General features: G+C 37.7%; 2 protein-coding genes and 1 long non-coding RNA gene across 4 annotated transcripts in view; 2 read left to right on the plus strand and 1 right to left on the minus strand.

The window, feature by feature from the left end:
* The first annotated feature begins 727 nt into the window (after positions 1–727).
* gabra6a (gamma-aminobutyric acid type A receptor subunit alpha6a) lies at positions 728–10,016 on the plus strand. Its single transcript, XM_055178264.2, has 10 exons — positions 728–1,033; positions 1,143–1,246; positions 1,339–1,406; positions 1,738–1,958; positions 2,035–2,117; positions 2,196–2,339; positions 4,763–4,915; positions 5,054–5,301; positions 6,120–6,355; positions 8,929–10,016. Exons 1-10 carry the CDS (start codon positions 999–1,001, stop codon positions 8,939–8,941), a joined length of 1,305 nt encoding a protein of 434 aa, XP_055034239.2. The 5' UTR covers positions 728–998; the 3' UTR covers positions 8,942–10,016.
* On the minus strand, positions 5,610–14,483 carry LOC141350034 (uncharacterized). The gene is made up of 3 exons (XR_012357930.1): positions 14,343–14,483; positions 12,815–12,891; positions 5,610–5,945 (listed from the first exon to the last, which is right to left on the minus strand). It is a non-coding gene; the product is annotated as an uncharacterized lncRNA (long non-coding RNA).
* gabrb2a (gamma-aminobutyric acid type A receptor subunit beta2a) overlaps positions 14,441–19,914 on the plus strand; it is a 55,458-nt gene continuing 49,984 nt past the window's right edge. Inside the window, exons 1-3 of one of the 2 annotated variants that reach the window (XM_055178263.2) lie at positions 14,441–14,688; positions 14,779–14,870; positions 15,496–15,563. In XM_055178263.2, the coding sequence (XP_055034238.1) occupies positions 14,615–14,688; positions 14,779–14,870; positions 15,496–15,563 (234 nt within the window). In that variant the 5' untranslated portion in view covers positions 14,441–14,614. The remainder of the gene's footprint in view (positions 14,689–14,778; positions 14,871–15,495; positions 15,564–19,914) is intronic. The other variant, XM_055178262.2, reaches the window with a different exon arrangement.

The raw sequence follows: 19,914 nt of genomic DNA on the forward strand, positions 1-19,914 counted from the left end.
ACTTAAAAATTCACTTTATGCCCCGAAATGTTGACTATAGTATACAACTATCCATTATAAAAATAATCCAAACAACTCACTATATTTAAATACAGTATTGGATGTGCTTGCTTTAGTTTCAATTTAACTCAATAAGATCAAAATCTTAATAATTATTTCAAACACATATATTGTTTATCTTCAGAAGACATGTATTTCTCACTGTAGTCATTTATATTATTTTAAGGATAGATGTATGCATTCGCATTACATTAACATTCAGAATATTTAAGGAATAATTGAAGACGGGCCATTGAATTATAAGAAAATAATGCACACCAAGGTGGTAATGCCGCACGACGCGAAGGACCGGAGTCAATTATTCCTCTTATGCCACGGTTACCACAAACATTGCTCTGGTGCCTATTTTTAAGACATTTGACAAGTTAGGTGTGCGGTTTACAGAAAAATAATCAACACCCATAGAACATTTCTCAGCCAATCAGAATGCAGCATTCAACAGCCCTGTGGTATAAGCTTTTATACAAGATTACTTACAGTACATTCAATCCATAATTTTTTTTATCGGTATGTGTGCTACCAATTGAGTAACAGGAACAACAGCAACATTTTGCTTAAAAAGTAACTGATATTATTTATTGAAACATGTTTTAATTTGAACAAAGTAAGTAATGTAACAGTAGTCCTATACCTATAAGGATGAGAAATTTCCATTATGGGTGAACTATTCCCTTTAATAAAAATTTAAATAATCAATCTTACAAAAATAGCTGTATAGTGTTTATTTATTCAAATAGTTTTTATGAAGGACAAGTTTGAAAGTTAATGTTGTTGTTGAAAGTTAACTACGCTTATCCTGATGCTAAAGCAAGTGGATTTTCCTAATCCTTTAATTTGATTATTCCCTAAACGTTTCACCTCCACATTCAGCCCACATTTTTCTCACGTCTGGCAGTGCATCATGACTTTTAACTACTGACAGCAGACCAGTTTGCAAAATGGCTTTACTTTTGGCCCTTTTATGCCTCACAAGGTGAGTTAATAGGTATTCTTTATAAATGTAACTATTTTCATGATAATATTTACTGAATGTAAGTTTTAAATTCCCAGACTAATCAAGATGGTGCTTTCTCTCTGTTTAGTGTTGTAAATGTGACCGAACAAAAGATAAATTCAGAAAATATCACAAGGATTTTAGACAGACTCCTCGAGGGCTATGATAATCGACTACGACCAGGTTCTGGAGGTAATCACAGACCCCACAGTATAGATTTAAATAGACTTAAATATTTATATGCATGTGGAAAACATAACATAAGTTTTGCATTAACATTGCAGTCTCTGTTACTGAGGTAAAAACAGACATATTTGTCACAAGTTTTGGACCAGTTTCTGACGTTAAGATGGTAAGAACCCAGATTTGCTTGAATATTTATTTGTTACACTTTTTTTGCTGTATTTACAAACTTAAAAACCTGACAAAACTGAATTACAGTGTTCCCTGCCTCGAGGATAAAGTGCCTTCTAATCAGATAATAAGTTAAAGTGTTATTTATGTCTTCTAGGGCAAATATCTGTTTATACTAATATTGCTTGTCAAGATTCTCACGCAATATGTTTGAAAGAAAAATAAATGTTAATTTTGCCTCATGTAAGGTGGATAGGATATTAAAAAAGAACATGGTTAAAAAAAAACAAGACAGTTCAGGATATTAAAAAAGAAACTCTACCTTGCAGGAGTTTACTATGGATATGTTTTTCCGTCAAATGTGGGTTGATGAGAGGTTAGCGTTTGAGGGTCCCATTGAAATCTTGCCTTTGAACAACCGCATGGTCGACAAGATCTGGACACCTGATACTTTCTTTCGTAATTCAAAGCGGTCTCTTTCACACAACATGACCTCTCCCAACAAGCTGTTTCGCATTATGCAAAATGGCACGGTCTTTTACACCATGAGGTATAGAAATCACAATTCTACACATTTTCTCAATAATTTGTGTAATCTAATAAATGTTTAATATTGTACATTTCAGGCTAACTGTGAGTTCAGATTGTCCGATGCAGCTGAGGGACTTTCCTATGGATGGGCATGCATGTGCACTTCTGTTTGGAAGCTGTAAGATCCATCCATCCATCTTTCTTACGTTTCAGTTTTTTGTAATTTATTTCTACCTTCTTTCTCCTTTGCCTTTAGATGCTTATACAAATCGTGAAATTGTCTACACATGGAGGAAAGGTCTTGAAGGGTCTATAGATGTGCCACCTGAGTCTTCAAGCTTACTCCAGTATGATCTTGTACGGCATACCTTGTCCAGTAAAACATACAGGTTCAGCACAGGTGTGTTTTGAATCAATACTAATTTTAGCAAAGTTAAAGCATGTCAAATGTCTTGTACTATTAATTCAGCAAATGACTTATCTAATTGTGTGTACATAAGGAACTAAAAGTCAGACTGATCCCGGCCAGCTTCCCCTTTGAGAGCCAATCTAAGATGCTTAACTGATCAGGTCTAATTCGTGCTGTCTGTCTTTAAAAATAGCTGCAATGCATTAAAGGAATAGTCAATTTTCTTAAAAGAAAAATCCAGATAATTTACTCACCACCATGTCATCCAAAATGTTGATGTCTTTCTTTGTTCAGTCGAGAAGAAATTATGTTTTTTGAGGAAAACATTGCAAGATTTTTCTCATTTTAATGGACTTTAATAGAGCCCAACATTTAATACTTAACTCAACACTTAACAGTTTTTTTTTTTTTGAAGAGTTTCAAAGGACTATAAACGATCCCAAACGAGGCATAAGGGTCTAATCTAGCTAAACGATTGTCATTTTTGACAAGAAAAATAAAAAATATGCACTTTTAAACCACAACTTTTCGTCTAGGTCCGGTCCAGTGTGACCTAACGTAAATGCGTAGTTGGGCTCTATTAAAGTCCATTAAAATGAGAAAAATCCTGGAATGTAACATAATTTCTTCTCGACTGAACAAAGAAAGACATCAACATTTTGGATGACATGGTGGTGAGTAAATTATCTGGATTTTTCTTTTAAGAAAATTGAATATTCCTTTAAAGGTGCTGTAGAATGGGAATCTGTATTTAATAGGCATAGTTGAATAATAAGAGTTGGTAGACATGGTAATGACATATCGTTAGCCTCAAACACGATTGTTTCCTCCTTTTTATGTAAACATTGTGCATGAAAACAGGCCAATCTCATATGATACGCCAGTCCTTCCCATTCACTTAAATGGCGCATCTTTTTTTGTCGTTTTATTTATTGGTTTCTCTTTTTTTTGCTATTTTTTAACCATTGTAACTTGGGTTTAGGGTAAGGACAACCTTTTGTTACATAAAAATCGCATCCTAACCCAAACCCCAATTCTAAAGCCAACTTCAAGCGACCATGGCTTAAAAATAGACAAAAACATAGAGTAACCTGTATATTAAATAACCTTCCAAATCGCAAATCTAACCCTAAACATAAGCGAAAATGGTTTTAAAAAACAGAAATAATTGAAAAACCAATAAATAAAATGACAAAAAAAGATGCGCCATTTAAAGGTGCAGTGTGTAAATTTTAGCAGCATCTAGTGGTGAAGTTGTGAATTGCAACCAACGGCTCAGTCTACTGCTCACCCCTCGCTTTTGAAACACAGAAGCTACTGTAGCCACCACCGGACTAACATGTCATCATCGGAGACAGCTTAGTAAAAAAAGTTTGTCTGTTAAGGGCTTCTGTAAAAACATGGCAGCCCAAAATGGCGACTTCCATGTAATGGGACCCTCTGTGTATGTAGATAAAAAATGTCTCATTCTAAGGTAATAAACACATAACGGTTTATTATGGAAGGTCTTTATACACCCCTGATAATATAGTTTTATATATTATTTGCATTTCTGTCAAAATATCCTTTTAAAAATTACACACTGCACCTTTAAGTGAATGGGAAGGACAGGCATATCATATGACATATGTATTGCACAATTTTCACACGTCGTGCTATTTATACGCATCTTAGTCACAGTCGAGATGTACAGCCCAAAATTAAATTACACATTACACTGTTGTTACAATGCTTAAAACAAAGTTGTTACTGCTGAGTTAGCGCTATATGCTAGTTAATGCTTAATAGTTCTACTATTGACATTACAGTTTGCAGGTCCATACTAAAAAAACACAAATTACCACACAGTTACTTATTTACTGCTAAATACAAGCAGATCTGGGGCACCATTGACTTACACAGTAGAAAATAATGCAATGGACTTGAATGGTGCCCCAGATCTGTTTGATTATTAATGTTTTTTAAAAAAAAATATCTTTAAAATATCTTCAGAGGTTATACAAATTTGGTTGAGGTTGAGTAAATAATAACAGATTTTTCATTTTTTTGGTGAACTATACCTTTAAGACTGTTTCAAGCTTTGATTGTGTATCGTGGATAACAATGGGCTTCATAAAGGCTAATTTATAGGCAGGAAAAATGCAGTGGCCACCTGCTGTATAATATCAGTGGGAAGTAGATTAGGCCCAAGACCAAAAGAAAAAACTGTGGTTGAGTTATGAGTGAGCTAAAGCCTTCCTCCCGTCTTCTCGGATTTACCTCATCATTATTATCATTAAAGACACAAATTAGGATTCAAAAAACATCTTTCAAACATGTTCAGTCAAATGGCATCAGAGCATCATATACTTTCTGGTGTAAATTCGCTCTTGTTTGCGTGACCTTTTCTTATTGCTCTTCTCTTATCCTGTCAGGTCTATATTCAGTCCAGGTTGTCCATTTCTATCTTCAGCGAAAGCTCGGCTACCATCTAATCCAGACATACATCCCACTGATTATGGTGGTCGCTCTCTCCCAAGTCTCTTTCTGGATCAACAAGGAGTCTGTTCCTGCTCGTACAGTGGCTGGTATCAATGTGCTTTTTACTTTGTGATCATGTAGCTCTCTCAAAATGTTTTATCATCATAGTAATGCTACATGAATAACCAGGTTTTGCTCTGGATATGTGATCACCGTCTTTTCGCATAAACATGTCTGATCTTCAGGTATCACCGCCGTGCTCACCATGACCACCCTAAGCATCAGTGCCCGTTCCTCACTGCCCAAGGTCTCGTACGCCACTGCCATGGACTGGTTCATCGCCGTCTGCTTTGCCTTCGTGGCTTCGGCCCTCGTCGAGTTTGCGGCCGTGAACTACTTCGCCACGCTGGAGGCCAACAAGGAAAAGCGCAGATTCTCCAGGGGCTCCATTCTGGAGTCTGTAGCCCAGGGCAGCGATGATGAACCCGAGTCGGTAACTTCTGTGATGATGAGCATTATTAACAGAGGACTCTAGTGAGAAAGTACAGCTGACATGGCTCATGGTTATGTGGTATGCACAACGCGAGCTGTGTTCTTCACAAACCAGTGAACTGTATAAATGTTATTGTGATGCTAAATGAGTATCGCCGCAGCTGCATATATGAGGCTTCCACATCGACAATCACAGCTCATAGTTTAACCTTTGATGGGATGTATATGGACATTTGTGTGAGACATAATGGGTTTCACTCTGCAATGTCAATTTGTGGTGTAAATAGCATTGAAGTGATCTAATCTGTGATTGTTACGCCTTTTGAGAGGTCATTGCTGTTTTAAGAGGAGCTTTATTTGGTAAAGGCAGGTGTCCATGACCATAAGAAGTCATTTACTTGCTGTGACAGCCAAGGGTAGCTACGTGTGAACTGTGCTTCTTATCTGTTGTGCTGAGTTAGATATGTTAATTCTACAAGCGTGTATCGTCTCTCAGGACTGCTTTCATGTGGTGAGCTCATGGTTGGTGTTTTAAAAATAGCCCACGGTATTAAAAATGCGAGCCATGACTCCTGTAATCTCTCACCTGTCCTGTAGATCCACTTGCTCCAGTTCTTTCCCTCTCTTTTGCTTGGAGACTGAATGCTTCAAGAAATATAAGGACAAGTGCGCAGTATTTAATATTTAATTTAAATTCAATTCAGTACTCCAGTTCACAGTCTTTGTGTTTTAGCAATACATGTCTTACAAAACATTCATAATTAATATTTTCAAAATTGACTTTACAAGGACTTTCCTTTTGTTCTTGTTTTGTTGTAGCCTCAGTCTGAAAACAGCGGCAATAGTCGTAAGAGACGGCAAACCTCTTTGTCTGAAGCGCCCAGGACTCGCTACCCCATCTTTCTTCAGGGCTCAGCCGTCCCACCCAACATGATGCTGGCAGGCACCAGTGCCATAGACACATATGCCCGTATCCTTTTCCCTCTGGCCTTTGGGATATTTAACCTTGTCTATTGGTATATCTACCTCACCAAGGACACCATGGAAGAAGCCAGGTCTGTGCACTTGTCACTCACACAAGTTAAAGTGTAACATGATTATTTTTTGAAAAACTTTTAAATCTTTTTGCAACGCAATTTAATTGATTTTCATTTAAAATAAGTGCAGAAAATGCTAAGAGATTCTAGGCTTAAGTACAGATCTGACAAAAATGAATATTAATATGTGGCCCCATGACTTATTACTGCCATTGTTAATCTCTTGGTAATCCGTACGTATTTTATGGTGGCTAATACGTATTAATTTGGATGACCTCTTTTCTACATTTTTGAATGATTTACTTCCCCTGTGATGTTGGGGTTAGGGGTGGGGTTTTACAATTGTTTTATTTTTAATAAATGTAAGATTTTGTGCAATTCACTTATACGAATTCATATGAAGAAGCCAACTGGCAAAATACGTATGAATTCCTGTGAGATCAAGGATAGTGTTACTTGGTAACATTATTTATTAAAATATTAAAAAGCATTTCAATGTACATTAAATGCACTTTAAAAGAACTGTTGCCATCTAACATTTTTACGTTTTATCTAACTTAAAATTAAAATTTTGACTTAAAATGAGTAGCTATGACACATTGAAATGGAATGATTTGATAAGTTTTAAGTGTAGACTAAATTTAAAATATTAAGTTGAAATGTCTTGTAAAGCCAACTTGATTTCACTTAAAAAAACGCAACAAATATAATTTTACATGTGCTAAAAATGTATATAGTTTCAAATAAATAAATAAATAAATGTAACAATTGTAAGTTTCTACACAATCTTTATTATTATTTGTATGTTTATGTATGCTATATTGATTTAGTCAGTCAAGCTTAATAGTTCAACTGTTGGGAAAATCATATTAATACTCATATTATTTATTATCAACACACGGCATAATACTGACAATAATATGCTGTGGTTCAATGATTGTAGCTAAGGTGTTATGAAGCTAGCTGTTATCTGCAAACTGTTATATTTAACCCCTCAAATTTTGATTGGGTTACCAAAAACATCCAGCCGCAAGAAGAGCATTATGCTTTAATTGTGATTTATTTATTTTTTAATGCTACATTAAAAAATTGCATTTGTTAATGCTACAATGAACAATACTTAAACAGCATTTATTAATCTAAGAGCACATTTACACCTGGTATTAAGGTTTAGGGTCTTAGTTCATGTTAATTTCATGTATTAATACGTTTTTAAAATCAAAAGTTGTAACTGTTAACAATTGATATAACTAACATTAACAAAGATTATACCACGGGGCTGTTGAATGCTTTATTCTGATTGGTTAAGAATGGGTATGCATTATACACGTGTATGCATTATTTTTCAATAATCGCACACATAACCGGTCAAATGTCTTAAATTAACCACCAGAGCAATGTCTTAGCAATGTCATTACTTGAAAATAATGCACACCCGTGGTGTAACTCCGCTTTCGTTGTTCTGCATTACCATGGGTGCATTATTTTCAATGGTCCAAATGCATATATTGCAATATATTACTAATGTTAAATATATAGTTCACCCAAAAATGAAAATTCTGTCATCTTATACTCACTCTTATGTTGTTACAAACCTGTATAAATGTCTTTGTTCTGATGATCACGATGGAAGATATTTTGAATAATGTTTGTAACCAAATCGATCATGAGCCCCATTCACTTCTATGGGGCTCCGGCTCACAAATGGTTTCATTGCGAACATTCCTCAAAATATCTTTCTTTGGATTCATCGGAGCAGATACATTTGTGCAGGTTTGTGGCAGCATGAGATTGAGTAAATAACATTTTACATTTTTGTGTGAACTATACTATACCTTTAACAAATACAACCTTGTTTTCATTGTAAAGTGGTACCATTTTACTAAACAGTAAATGGTAACGTTTCTCGTTTTTATTATGTTGTATTAAAGTCCTCAGACTGCTGTAGGAATTGTTAAATTTTTAGGAGAGCTATGAAAGGAGCACCGGTTTTCACTAGAACCTTTATTGAGCCTGAAAATACATAAATAATTTCTGAACCTCAAACACCCACGCGACTTGAGCAGAAGAGCTGATCTTCCTTCCGGGTGACTTTGTTGTTGTTGTTTAGGTTACAGCCCCATCCAAGATTTATCACATCAGGTCACCTCATTAAAAAACCCTCTTCTCATTTGATTTGTTCAGAAGGATCATAAAGCAAATATCACATTTAATCCAAAATTTCTCTCTGTGCCAAAGGCATTAGATTTACTGAATAAAAAAGTCTCAAAATAGAGTCACTTATCAAATTCGAACCCTTAAGTTTCCGCCTTATTGTTTACCCGAGGGGTGCAGAAGGCAGTCATTTAAGGCTGAGTCTGTAACGTACTGCTTGAAATAAAATAAATGCAATAATGTAAAACTTAAAATGACATACAGCCATCGCTCCCCACATTACCAGCCCGATTTCACACAGAAAAAATGCGTTTCATCAAACATTAATCATTGACGTCAGGAGATGAAAGCCCACGAGAGGCTGTGAACGCCTGTATGGCCTGTTTTCATCTCTGCTGATCTTGTATTTGTCTTTCAGTGTGTTTTTATCTCCACAGGGAGATCGAGTGAATTTCTCTCGTGAAGACATATTCAGCATCGAGATCATGTACACGGCTACAGAGGACTTGGTGTGCTCTCCTTGGACCTCTCTCTCTCCCTCTCGGTCCCTGTCTTTCACTTTCGTCATCTAGCAACTTCAGCAAGCTTGTCTGCCAGTATTGTTTTTATCTCCTATATGTACTTTCCACTTCATTTGCCTTTACATTCACAGCTGTAAGCCACGTCATTATGCCAACCGGGTGCATCTATGGGTAGCACACTAAGGAGTTGATGACATAATCTGCAGCTCGAACTGGTGATGCAACATTGAACCAATGCTTTTAGTGGGCTGCCCTCTACAGAGACACGCTTCGCACTGCACTAGATCAAAAGCGGTGGGGTTTATACTGACAGCTTCAAAGATTTCACGTTCAGAGGAAAGGAGAAGTGTATGCACAGAACTGAACTTTGACAAACATCGCTCCTAGCCAATCCAACGCATGCATAGTGGCTGAAACGGAGGGATAAATTGTATGTAAGTGTGGGGGTGTATATACTGTTTATTTAATTTGTTGTCTCTGTGGATCCTGTTTCAGCAGAGAGAATGTTGTACTGTTGTGTTTTAACTCTGCTGCTATCACGAATTTAAGAAATTCATAAAACAATTATGCTCATTTAAAACACATTTGGAGGAGGCATTGGTACTGAAGAACAAACATGTGGGCAATGATGTATAATTTCCTAACATATATTGGCATAATATATGAATAATTTTAAATGAGTTGACACTAACATTTTATAGCAGACATTTAACATTTCTTTCTGTAGCACAGTACACTTTTCAAAAAGTACGCCTTTTTAAAGGTTGCATATTTGTAGCTCAAAGATACATTGCTGTACTTAAATAGTACACATAAGGACCTTTTAAAAGGCTACTGTCCCAGTGAGTTATTACCTGACAGAGCATTGTGTTAGCAACACAAATTTTGGGGGTTAAAATCCCAGGCAACAAGCATTCTGATAAATATGTATAGCTTGAATGCACTGTAAGTCATTTTCTTTATAGGCGTCTGCTAAATGCTAAATACAAAAATCTAAACCCTTACTGTCTTTTTATTATTGATGATGACTCATCTTGACTGAAGGGTATATCCAAATTTTTGTCCAAATAAACTCCTTTTAGGCAACACATTAGATAAATAGGCGGAGAGAAGGCGGTCTTTTGTTACATATTTGACCACATGAGCCACAAAAGCAGTCTGGTATTCTGTCGACCCCAACCCCTAAACTTAACCCCTTCCCTAAACAAACACCCAGGGCCCTATTTTAACAATCTAAGCGCATTGTCTAAAGCGCATGTCGGTGGCTGCTCATCCAAGGGGCGCAAATTCAAAATAAGTGTTCCAAGTGTCATTTATGTTGCTTGTGTTTTCAAAATATGTGTTTGTTGCGTCGTGTGAACCATGTGCATCACGTGTTTTGTCAAAGTAGGTGTCTGCTGCACACGCGTCGAAACCGTTTATGATAAAAGAGATGCTCACGTTCACCAAATACACGCAAGACACACCCTTAACAGTAAACTCTGATTACTCATGAGATTATGCGAGTATCTGGCAAACGCGAGCGTCTCTTTTATCATTTTGATATTTGATATTTTGACAAGATGCAAATAGGATCACTCGACGCACATAACACATATTTTGAGATTATGAACCACACACATGACGGGCTACATACATGTTGTGACAAACTTTGCATCGAGCGCCCTCAAAAAAAGAAGTCACCGGCCGCCACTGGCGCATGTGCACTTAGGGCGAGTGCGAATTCACTTTTGCTAGTTTAATGACTAGCAAAAAAAAATTTTCTATGCGCCTGCTGCATGGTCTAAAAGGGTTCTTCCTATTCTTGTAATGAGTGATGGGTGTGTTTTGGGTGTAGCGTTGGGGTGGCCATTCGTGCCAGTTCCTTCGGACACACCCGAACATGTTTTTGGGTGCGTTCTCCGGAAGTCGCGTTGGTCGACTGCATACGTCATCATGGTTTAATATTTCGGGTTCAATTTCAGAAAAGCAACCGTTACATTTCAAGGTAAGAATGAAACTACAATGATTGTATGTCTTAAAAGAAATAAATCAAAATTTTTAAAATGTATTTTACCTGAAATGTGAGAACCTCGATGACGTATGCGGTCGAGCAATGCAATTTGAACCGAAGACATGTTCGGTACGTGTCCGGCGGAGCTGGCATGAATGGCCACCCTATGTAACGTGCAATAATAAACCTGTGAGAGTCTCATCTCCCATCCCCTAAAAAGCCAGTTGCGCTCATGCCATGCCAATTCCCTATTTACATGGCGGAGTTTAATAAGCGGAAAAACTGTAAGCATAGGAAGAAGACCACCAGTTTAAGATGTTAAAAAGATGTTTTATTCATTGAAATGATTATTTGTGTAATTAAAAGCTTTGGCTCTTTAAAAGTCGTTACTTCAGTCATGGATTAATAAGTAGGATAAGCCAACAAAGCATGATGTATCATCCCTGTAAAGGTTTTTATAAGAATCATTTACGATGCAAAAATATAAAAAAAGGTTTGCGTAAGTAAAAATACTTCATTTGTAACAAACAGGAGATACAGATTTACAAACGTGAGAGCCGAAACGTTGATTTGAAAAATATTACTATGGTTCTCATCTCACCAAATCCACAGGTACAGAGTCATCATATACAATAAATCTGTGGGGTAGCATATAAAACATTTCGAAATAAATCCAATATTTGCACTTTTTAAAAGCAAAAAATCAGCTTACCAGGCTACAGGTAAAGCAACTCTTCATGCCTACAATTACGTCTTGTAATCTGTCCTCATTTATGTTCAAGAGACTCAATAATAATCTTGTACATTTTAATCCTTTCATTTTTATATCTAAAAACGTTTGTGTGCTGCTGCGGGTCCATGATCTCACGAATTTCCGTGGCATAGTCACCGAATTTTGTGCTCATTTTCCCGTGGCATTCTCACAGAACAGGAAAAAACAGTTGAGTAACCAATCCGTGAGAATGCCACGGAAAAAGACAGTCCGTAGCAGGGCCATGGAAAAATGCGGAGATCCCTGAGAATGCCACGGAAAAATGAGCACAAAATTCCGTGACTATCCCACGGAACTTTGTGAGATCATGTTGGTCCATGTATACGTTGTTGTCCCGTTTAGGCGCATATTACTAACGTGCTCTTTAAATGACCAAAAAATTATTTTAGTTGTCTCAAAATAGCAACACGCTAAACAATGCGCCTGAACACACATCATTTTAAGACCAGCACACCCATGGGCGCACAAATGGGCGCAAATGCATTTGCTATTTAAATAACGTGGAGCTGGATGTGAAATTGATAACTGCGTGGGGCTGAAACTAGCAAAAAACACTTGAGTCGCAACTTGCTCTGGGAGTATGATTGGGCCCATAAGCCTATAAGACAACACAAGGGTAGGATAATCTGATGGGTAGGGTAAAATGTCAGGACACTAGTCAAATGTGTTATCAACCACCTCTGAATGTGGTCAAAAGTGGACCATGTGTTTGCAGCCGGTTTACACCAGTTGACAAGCTGCTTCTTCGGGTTTGCCTTGATACTGTGTTTACACCATTGGACATTGCCTAATAGCGATCTGCATGTGTAATTGCATGTCGACACGCACAACAACGCAGAAGTAGCCTACACTTTTAAAAAAAAAGTTCAAAAGTTGGTACATGTACATTTACAAGTTTGTACCTTTGAGGTACCAGTATGTACCTTTTTGGTACAAAAGTGTACTTTATGAAAAAGTACCTCCCCAGTGACAACTTTTTACCTACACGGACCTTTTTTCTGAAGGGGGTACAAATGAAAACTGATGTGTGACCTGACCTACGGTGTAGATTCGCCCTTCAGAGCAACCAGGGGGTCGGGGCCACTAGGGGGCCTCAATAAACTTCCAGGGGGGCCTAAAGACAAAACAAACAATTAAATAAGCTAAAGCCACTATAAATTAAGATATTTCTTAGTGCTTGGTTATTTTGTAATGAATTCGATTGTTAAAGCTCTAGTATATTTTATTGGGTAAAAATTATGAGTGGGAGGGCCTTCAAATTTTGTAGTGGACAAGAGGGGGGTTGAGAACCCCTGCTTTAGAGTAATTTAAAGGGGACATTTCACAAGACTTTTTTAAGATGTCAAATAAGTCTTTGGTGTCCCCAGAGTACATATGTGAAGTTTTTTTTTTTTTTGTAGCTCAGAATACAATTTATTATAGCATTTTAACATTGCCACTTTGTGAGCTTGAGCAAAAATGTATCGTTTTTGGGTGTGTCCTTTTAAATGCAAATGAGCTGATCTCTGCACTAAATGGCAGTGCCGTGGTTGAAAAGTGCAGATTAAGGGGCGGTATTATCCCCTTCTGCAGTGGCAGTTCTAGACAAATTTTACTAGGGGGGCCAAGGAGGGGCCAGTGTTTAACCAGAGAGGCACATTATAAAAATGTCAACACATGATATTTGAAGATTATAAACTTTATTTTACTTCACAATCTATACACATTTACTTTGTACAAGAGTGAATGCAGGTGCAAAAGAGGTAGGGCCATAAAAATACAGTACAGGGTACAAATACATCATTATATTTGAATATATTTATTAAATTCCTCCGATTTTATGCATGGATATGTAAGAAAATAATGACAGTGTTTTTCACAATGTCCTGTTTAAAAATTAAGTCAGAGAGATGTTGATTTTGCCGGCAGCTGTGAATCATAATAAATGTATACTTTTTTATTTGGTCAGCACGTGGGGGGGGGGGCACAGGGGTGGCCAGGGACATGTCCACAGAGGCACAGGCCTCCTTAGGGCCTCCGTGTAGAACCCCCACTGCTGACATCACAAGAGGAGCCAAATTTCAATGACCTATTTTTTCCCATGCTTGCAGAGAAAGGTTTACCAAAACTAAGTACTTACTGGTTTGATCTTTTTCACATTTTATAGGTTGATAGAAGCACTGGGGACCCAATTTTCATGATATGTCACCTTTAAGTCACGTCACGAGTGAGTTGTCATTTTAAGACGTATGAGAATGCTGATGCTTTTTTTTACAATGCTTTTGACAAGAAAATGCAAATAATCGTGGTTCACTGACGAAAACTGGATTTCAAAAGCCCCATCTTCCAGTATTTCAATTGTCAGTGTGTTAACATAAAAGTCTTGCATGTTCACAGGGTCTTTAATGTAATTGTTGTCCTTTCACAGCAATAAATGGAAACTACTTGCCTAGTTGCTCTTTAGTTTTAAACATCGAAATGAAAATGGTTAAAAATCTATTTCGCGCGTGCCTGTTATTTTAAGATATCTGAAGTTCTGTATCACTATGACAACCTCTGATGTCACCTTCAGGACACGCCACTAACCTGTCAATTAGCTTCAAAACTCATCCAAGACTCTAAATGCTGCATAAAGATCACCCGATGTCGCATTTTACCGACTTGGTTTATTCAGTCATCCCTTTAATTTTTCCCCCGCAATGGAAACAGCTCATCCAGCATCACCGGGAGCTGCTCTTTGATCTGGAGCTGGCGTGTGCGCATGCGCAGCTCATTGCCTTCACTGCGCTGGCTTTAGTAAGTTGGATGTGCGCGGTGTCTTCATCATCACATCCAAAAGCCCCATCAAAACTGTTGCGATGGAGAGTCTCGGAAAAACCCCACATATCTTCTTACTATGTCCGTTAATCGTGGCCGTGGCGTGCGCACAAAGGTACGGTTACGTTTCGTGATGATTTTGGTCAGGAAATGTGTTTTTGTGTACGCATGAAGATTTTAAGAATGTCTATTCATATTATTGCAGTACCAGAGACCCCAGCAACATGCCAGTTGTCAAAGACACCGTGGACAGACTCATGAAGGGATACGACATTCGGCTGAGGCCAGATTTTGGAGGTAATGCATGGGTACATTTCATATAATTGTTGCATTTGGGTTGTCACGCGGACTAACCATGCCCAATTACTCATGCAAACCTGTTCACTCATCCCAGTCTCGGATCAGGCGTGCATGTCAATGCATGAGAGAAATCAATACGTGCTTATTTATTGCTATTTTGGCGTTTAATCAAAGCTGAGCGATGGAGAGAGAGAGAGGGAGAGAGAAAGAAAGGAAGAAAGAGAGAGAGAGAGAGAGACGTCTCTAACTTAGGGATCAATGGGATTTTCTGTCCAACTTTTGTGAAACAATTAAAATGTCATGCTTTAAAAGCCTCGTGCACATATTTGACGTACACGCAGACATCATACGAGATCATCAGGCTGTTGTTGATAGGACACGTCTAAAACTGTTCATTTGTCAGTCATGCAGTTGTGCGTTCACCTTCAGTGTAACAAACGATTTCATGCGCAATGCCACGTGAATGGGGTGTTGGTGTTATAATATATATTTATATACATGTATGTAAAATAATAATAATTATTGGGAACGGTGTCACCCTGAAGGTAAAAGTGCGGGCATTTACATGCATGTGCATGCAGTCTCATTACATTTTTTTAATCATATCGTTTCTCTCCACCAGGAGCTCCGGTGGCGGTGGGAATGAATATAGACATAGCCAGCATAGACATGGTATCCGAAGTAAACATGGTATGTTGCATGTAACACTTTTCCATTATGCTGATGTATACTAAACAGTATGCAGAAACGCAGTCTGTGCCCTGGTGTTGGTCACATATATGATGAAACCGCAGAAGTTCATTGGCATGCTGCGGTATCTGCTCTGCATTTCGCTGCTACATTTGAATTCAAAACACACGCGCACTGGCGCACGCGCGCCCGCACGCACTCCGCATGACTTGCGCTGTGTTTTCGAGCCCTGCAGTTTTGATACAATGGCACAGGGATGCAGCAAACACCTTGACAGTCGATGACTTGTGTTTTTCTGCAAATCTAGTTCAAGGTGAGCGTTGCCTCCTCAAGGAGAAAGATGACACGTGTCATGTATGCTTACATAAGAACGCGTTTCTTTTCAACTAGAGAGGGATTTAGGGATTTTTAGGGATATTTAAAAACGACCCCTTTTCGATTTGCCAACCCAATCTCGTTTTGCAAATGTCAAGCATGAAATAGTGATTTAAAGCAACATACTGTTGATGAAGGCAGTGAAAAGTTTATCCCGTGAAACAGCGCCCTCTGTCGGATGCTGACGGCTGAGCAGCTGTAATTGCACAGAAATATGTATGGCTGTGAAATTAAAGATTTATGGGTCGTGCTCGTTGCAGCTTTATCATTTCTGTGGGGGTGATAGAGTTTGTTCTGAATTCATTTTACACTCCCTCCTTTTTTACTGAGGTTAAATGGTTTGAGAGTTAAAGTTTTAGGATTTCTTTATGCAACCATTTGGAAAAACTAAACGGGTGCCTTGTTGACTTGAATCCACATGTAAATTTTACCAGTATACATGTAATACATACAACTAATCAAATTTTTAATAAAAGCATTTTGGTATAATTTTATAATAATGCTTTTAATTATTAAATAGTTGAGTGTTTGTGAGTGACCCCTATGGACAGGGCCATAACCATCATAAACATTGATAGACGCCCGTCTTCCTTTCATATTCAAATGTATGCATTCAAATGCAGATTATATTCACATGTGAAGTTTATTTCGCCGAAAATGGATATGCTGCCCAAAAATTATTTGAATATTGATGGCCATGGGACTGTACACCAATGCATAATGCTCATAAGACAGTTTTAATGGACCTTCATGCTTTACATTGTGTAGTGTGTGCTTACAAATTACATTCATAGATCTGTTACGTTTGTTGCTTGTCACAGCTGAGCTCAGGCATCCCTAATAGTTTGAAAGAGAAGATGAAAATCTTTGTTTCTGCAGCTCCGGCAAAATTGGATTTTCCTCAAGCCGGAGCTTATACAGGATCCAGGACTATCCAATGGTTTGACAAAGTTGATTTGCAGTCATTTGTATCCGATATTTCCATTCAAAGCCAGCACCCAATGCACCACAAATTTCTCGCTCACTGGCTTGTCTCTACGTGCTTCGTATCTCATTAGTGCAATGCGATGCCTCGGTGTTTGACAGATGTATGATTTCTCAATCACGAGCGGTACGGATGCCCCAGGTGTGTTAGTCCCTTCCTGCATTTTGTTTTTAAGTAACCCCTCGTACTTCTTTCCGTGTGCCATTTCGCACTGATGTAAAGAGGAGTCGCTGTGGTTTAAATGCGGCCAAAGTAGCCCTGACCAAAGGTCACCGGTGTTGTTTGGCAATGCAAATCTTTAGGCGAGTCCATGTAAGTCGCGTCTTCATTGCTTGCTTGACATTAAAATCAGGCTATTTTTGGAGAAGTGGCAAACGCAGGCCGTGCTCCCCGGCCGAGGCACTTTCTGATGACTCATTTTGAGCATTTTCGAAAGTGGCATAATGTGATATTATAATTGATCTTTTTTTATAAATAAATTGATATGATTGTTTCGTGCTGGACTTAGCAAAGGAAATAGCCTGGACAGAGATATGTTTACAAGATGATCTGAAAACATAATAGTCACTTTAAAGGAAGAGATTGAAGCAGAGTTGTGCTAGCTCATGGGCTAAATAATTACCGGGGTGGAAACATTGCCCTTATATGTATCATTATCCTGACAAGTATTAATTGCTTACATGAATAAGAGGCAGGGCCATCCAATGATAGCCTACTGAAATAACAAATGGATGAAAAGACAAATTTAGACTAAATTAGATTGGTTGACTTAATTAGTACCAGTGTTTGTAATTGTGGATAATCTTCGGATAGTCAGTTAGTGCCTGTTTAGTCGTGTTTTATTTAATTCGAGCCTGATAAATACTGTAGTGTGTTATTTTCCTGTTATTTTTACTTTTTGTTGCTATGACAACACATCTCTTCTCAAAAAAAAAAAAAATGCGGGGTTAATGTGGGCTCTTCTCTGTTTCGATTTTTAGATCATGGTTTGAGGGAAAGCTGCGGATTGTTTTTCTTTTTTTTATTTAAAGAAAAACCTTTCATACTTAACGTTTAACGATGCAGGTAGATGAATGATTTAGCTACAGCCATAAATAGAAAGCCAACTATGTAGTCACATGGTGTTCCTCTAGACATCAGCAACTTGTATTATAATTTCATACACTGATGATGAGATCTGCTCAGCATCTCTGTGAGTCTTATTAGAGTGCCCGCAAGACGTTTCTCTTTTCTTCTTTTTTCAACAAATTTCAACAATTCATTCTGACTTCAGCCGTTAATGTGCAGATTTTAAACCCAGTTATGTTATAAAATTTAGTTTTTTTTGTAAAGTCATTTTTTTTGAGAATTTAAAGGAACAGTTCACATTAAAATGGACATGCCACAAGAAGTTTAGCAGGATGCTCATGCTTTTTATATTTGCACAATGACAGTGAATAGTGACCAGTGGCTCTGATGCTAAAAAAAATTACACAACTGTGTGCTTTAGCCATGCAATAGACTTATGTTAAGAATAATTTGAAATGTATGTCATTATGCACTAACAATCTCATCAGTGTGTTTTCAGTATGCTATATTCAGAACCTTTGAAGTTGGATTGTTGGCAATAATGGATAATGTTATTGGTGTCTCATAACCAATCATGATGGTTCCAAAACGCAATTTTCGTTGACTTTGAGTAAAATAATGAAAAGTTTTTCATAAGATCCCCTTGGGATCAATGTGTTAGCATGACAGAAGCTTGATGCTGTCGTGTGAGAAGCAACAGCCAACATTTTTCCTTCGTCCGAGTGCCTCTCACGTAAAATATTTGATTTTGATGTCTTATGTTTCTTTCCCGCCACAGAAAACCCCACAGGTTTATCAATGCCATCAAAGTATTATTTTGTTTTTGTTTGTTTGTTTGTTGAACATGAAGAACAAAGTAGACGAGGAAAACTAGGATTCTGTGTGTATTCAAAGCTCCGCTATTAATGTTTACAATGCATGGATTGGTGTGCTGTAATTGGTTGAGCGGATTTATTGCATTCTGCAGAGAAGGAGCACTGGGGTTTAACGCGGTTTGGAGAAAAGAGGGAAAAGATAATAGAATAATACTGCGGATATCGGATTTTGCGTATAATTAAGAATTTTCTTTTTAATACTGACCTGATACAATACTGATTTTGGCGGTAACTCATTTTTTTTAAATAGCTTTTTTCTCTTTATATTTAAAGCAACACCATGTAGTTTTTTACTTGAATGTCTCTAAAATTATTTCATGAAAGTTTCATCTTGCTTTATTTCTTTATGAGCAATTTCAGGTCAGGAAGTACAGTGGAAGTCCTTATATGGGCACTTCACTTGGAATAGTGCATACACACACCAAATAAGAGCTGACAGGAAATCAATGTCACCAAAGAAGTGTGCTGTTGTTTGTAAGGGAAATGTAAGCTTTGTGCAGCTTTCCAAAGTACGCAGCATTATGGAAACAATTGATATAGTTTGTTTATCCAGGCTAGCAGTGGAGTTGTGCGTGTGTTTAACGCTTGATTTTTTTAAAATGGGGTGGTCCCAACTCCGGTCATGAGTCGCAGGTGGTAAGTAAAACTGCTTCAAATGTCTGTGTTTTGTTGGCAATCGGCACGTTAGTGCATATAATGTAAATGACATGAACATGTAGTGAATCACAAACTATCCGAAGATAGTGGGATAATGTGTTTGCGTTGCTTGCTCGTGACTCGCTCAGCCCACGGTATGCCTCCAGGAGCTCGGCTTTTTTTGGAAAGTAGCAGTATAGCTGATCTGTCTTTTATAATTCTGATAAAACTAAAGACTCTTTGGATATATGAAGGATGTAATACTACTCGATAGGTACTCAAGATTAACACGAAATTAGCAGAAACTGCGTGTGTTATGTGAGCTTTAAAGTGTAACTCAGTGGTGATGGATTGTCAATCAATAGGATCACTGCATACTGAATTTTGATTGATCTTTCTTGCGTCTTTTAGC

This window comes from Misgurnus anguillicaudatus, chromosome 16 (genome assembly GCF_027580225.2).
Source record: "Misgurnus anguillicaudatus chromosome 16, ASM2758022v2, whole genome shotgun sequence".
Lineage (NCBI taxonomy): Eukaryota > Metazoa > Chordata > Actinopteri > Cypriniformes > Cobitidae > Misgurnus > Misgurnus anguillicaudatus.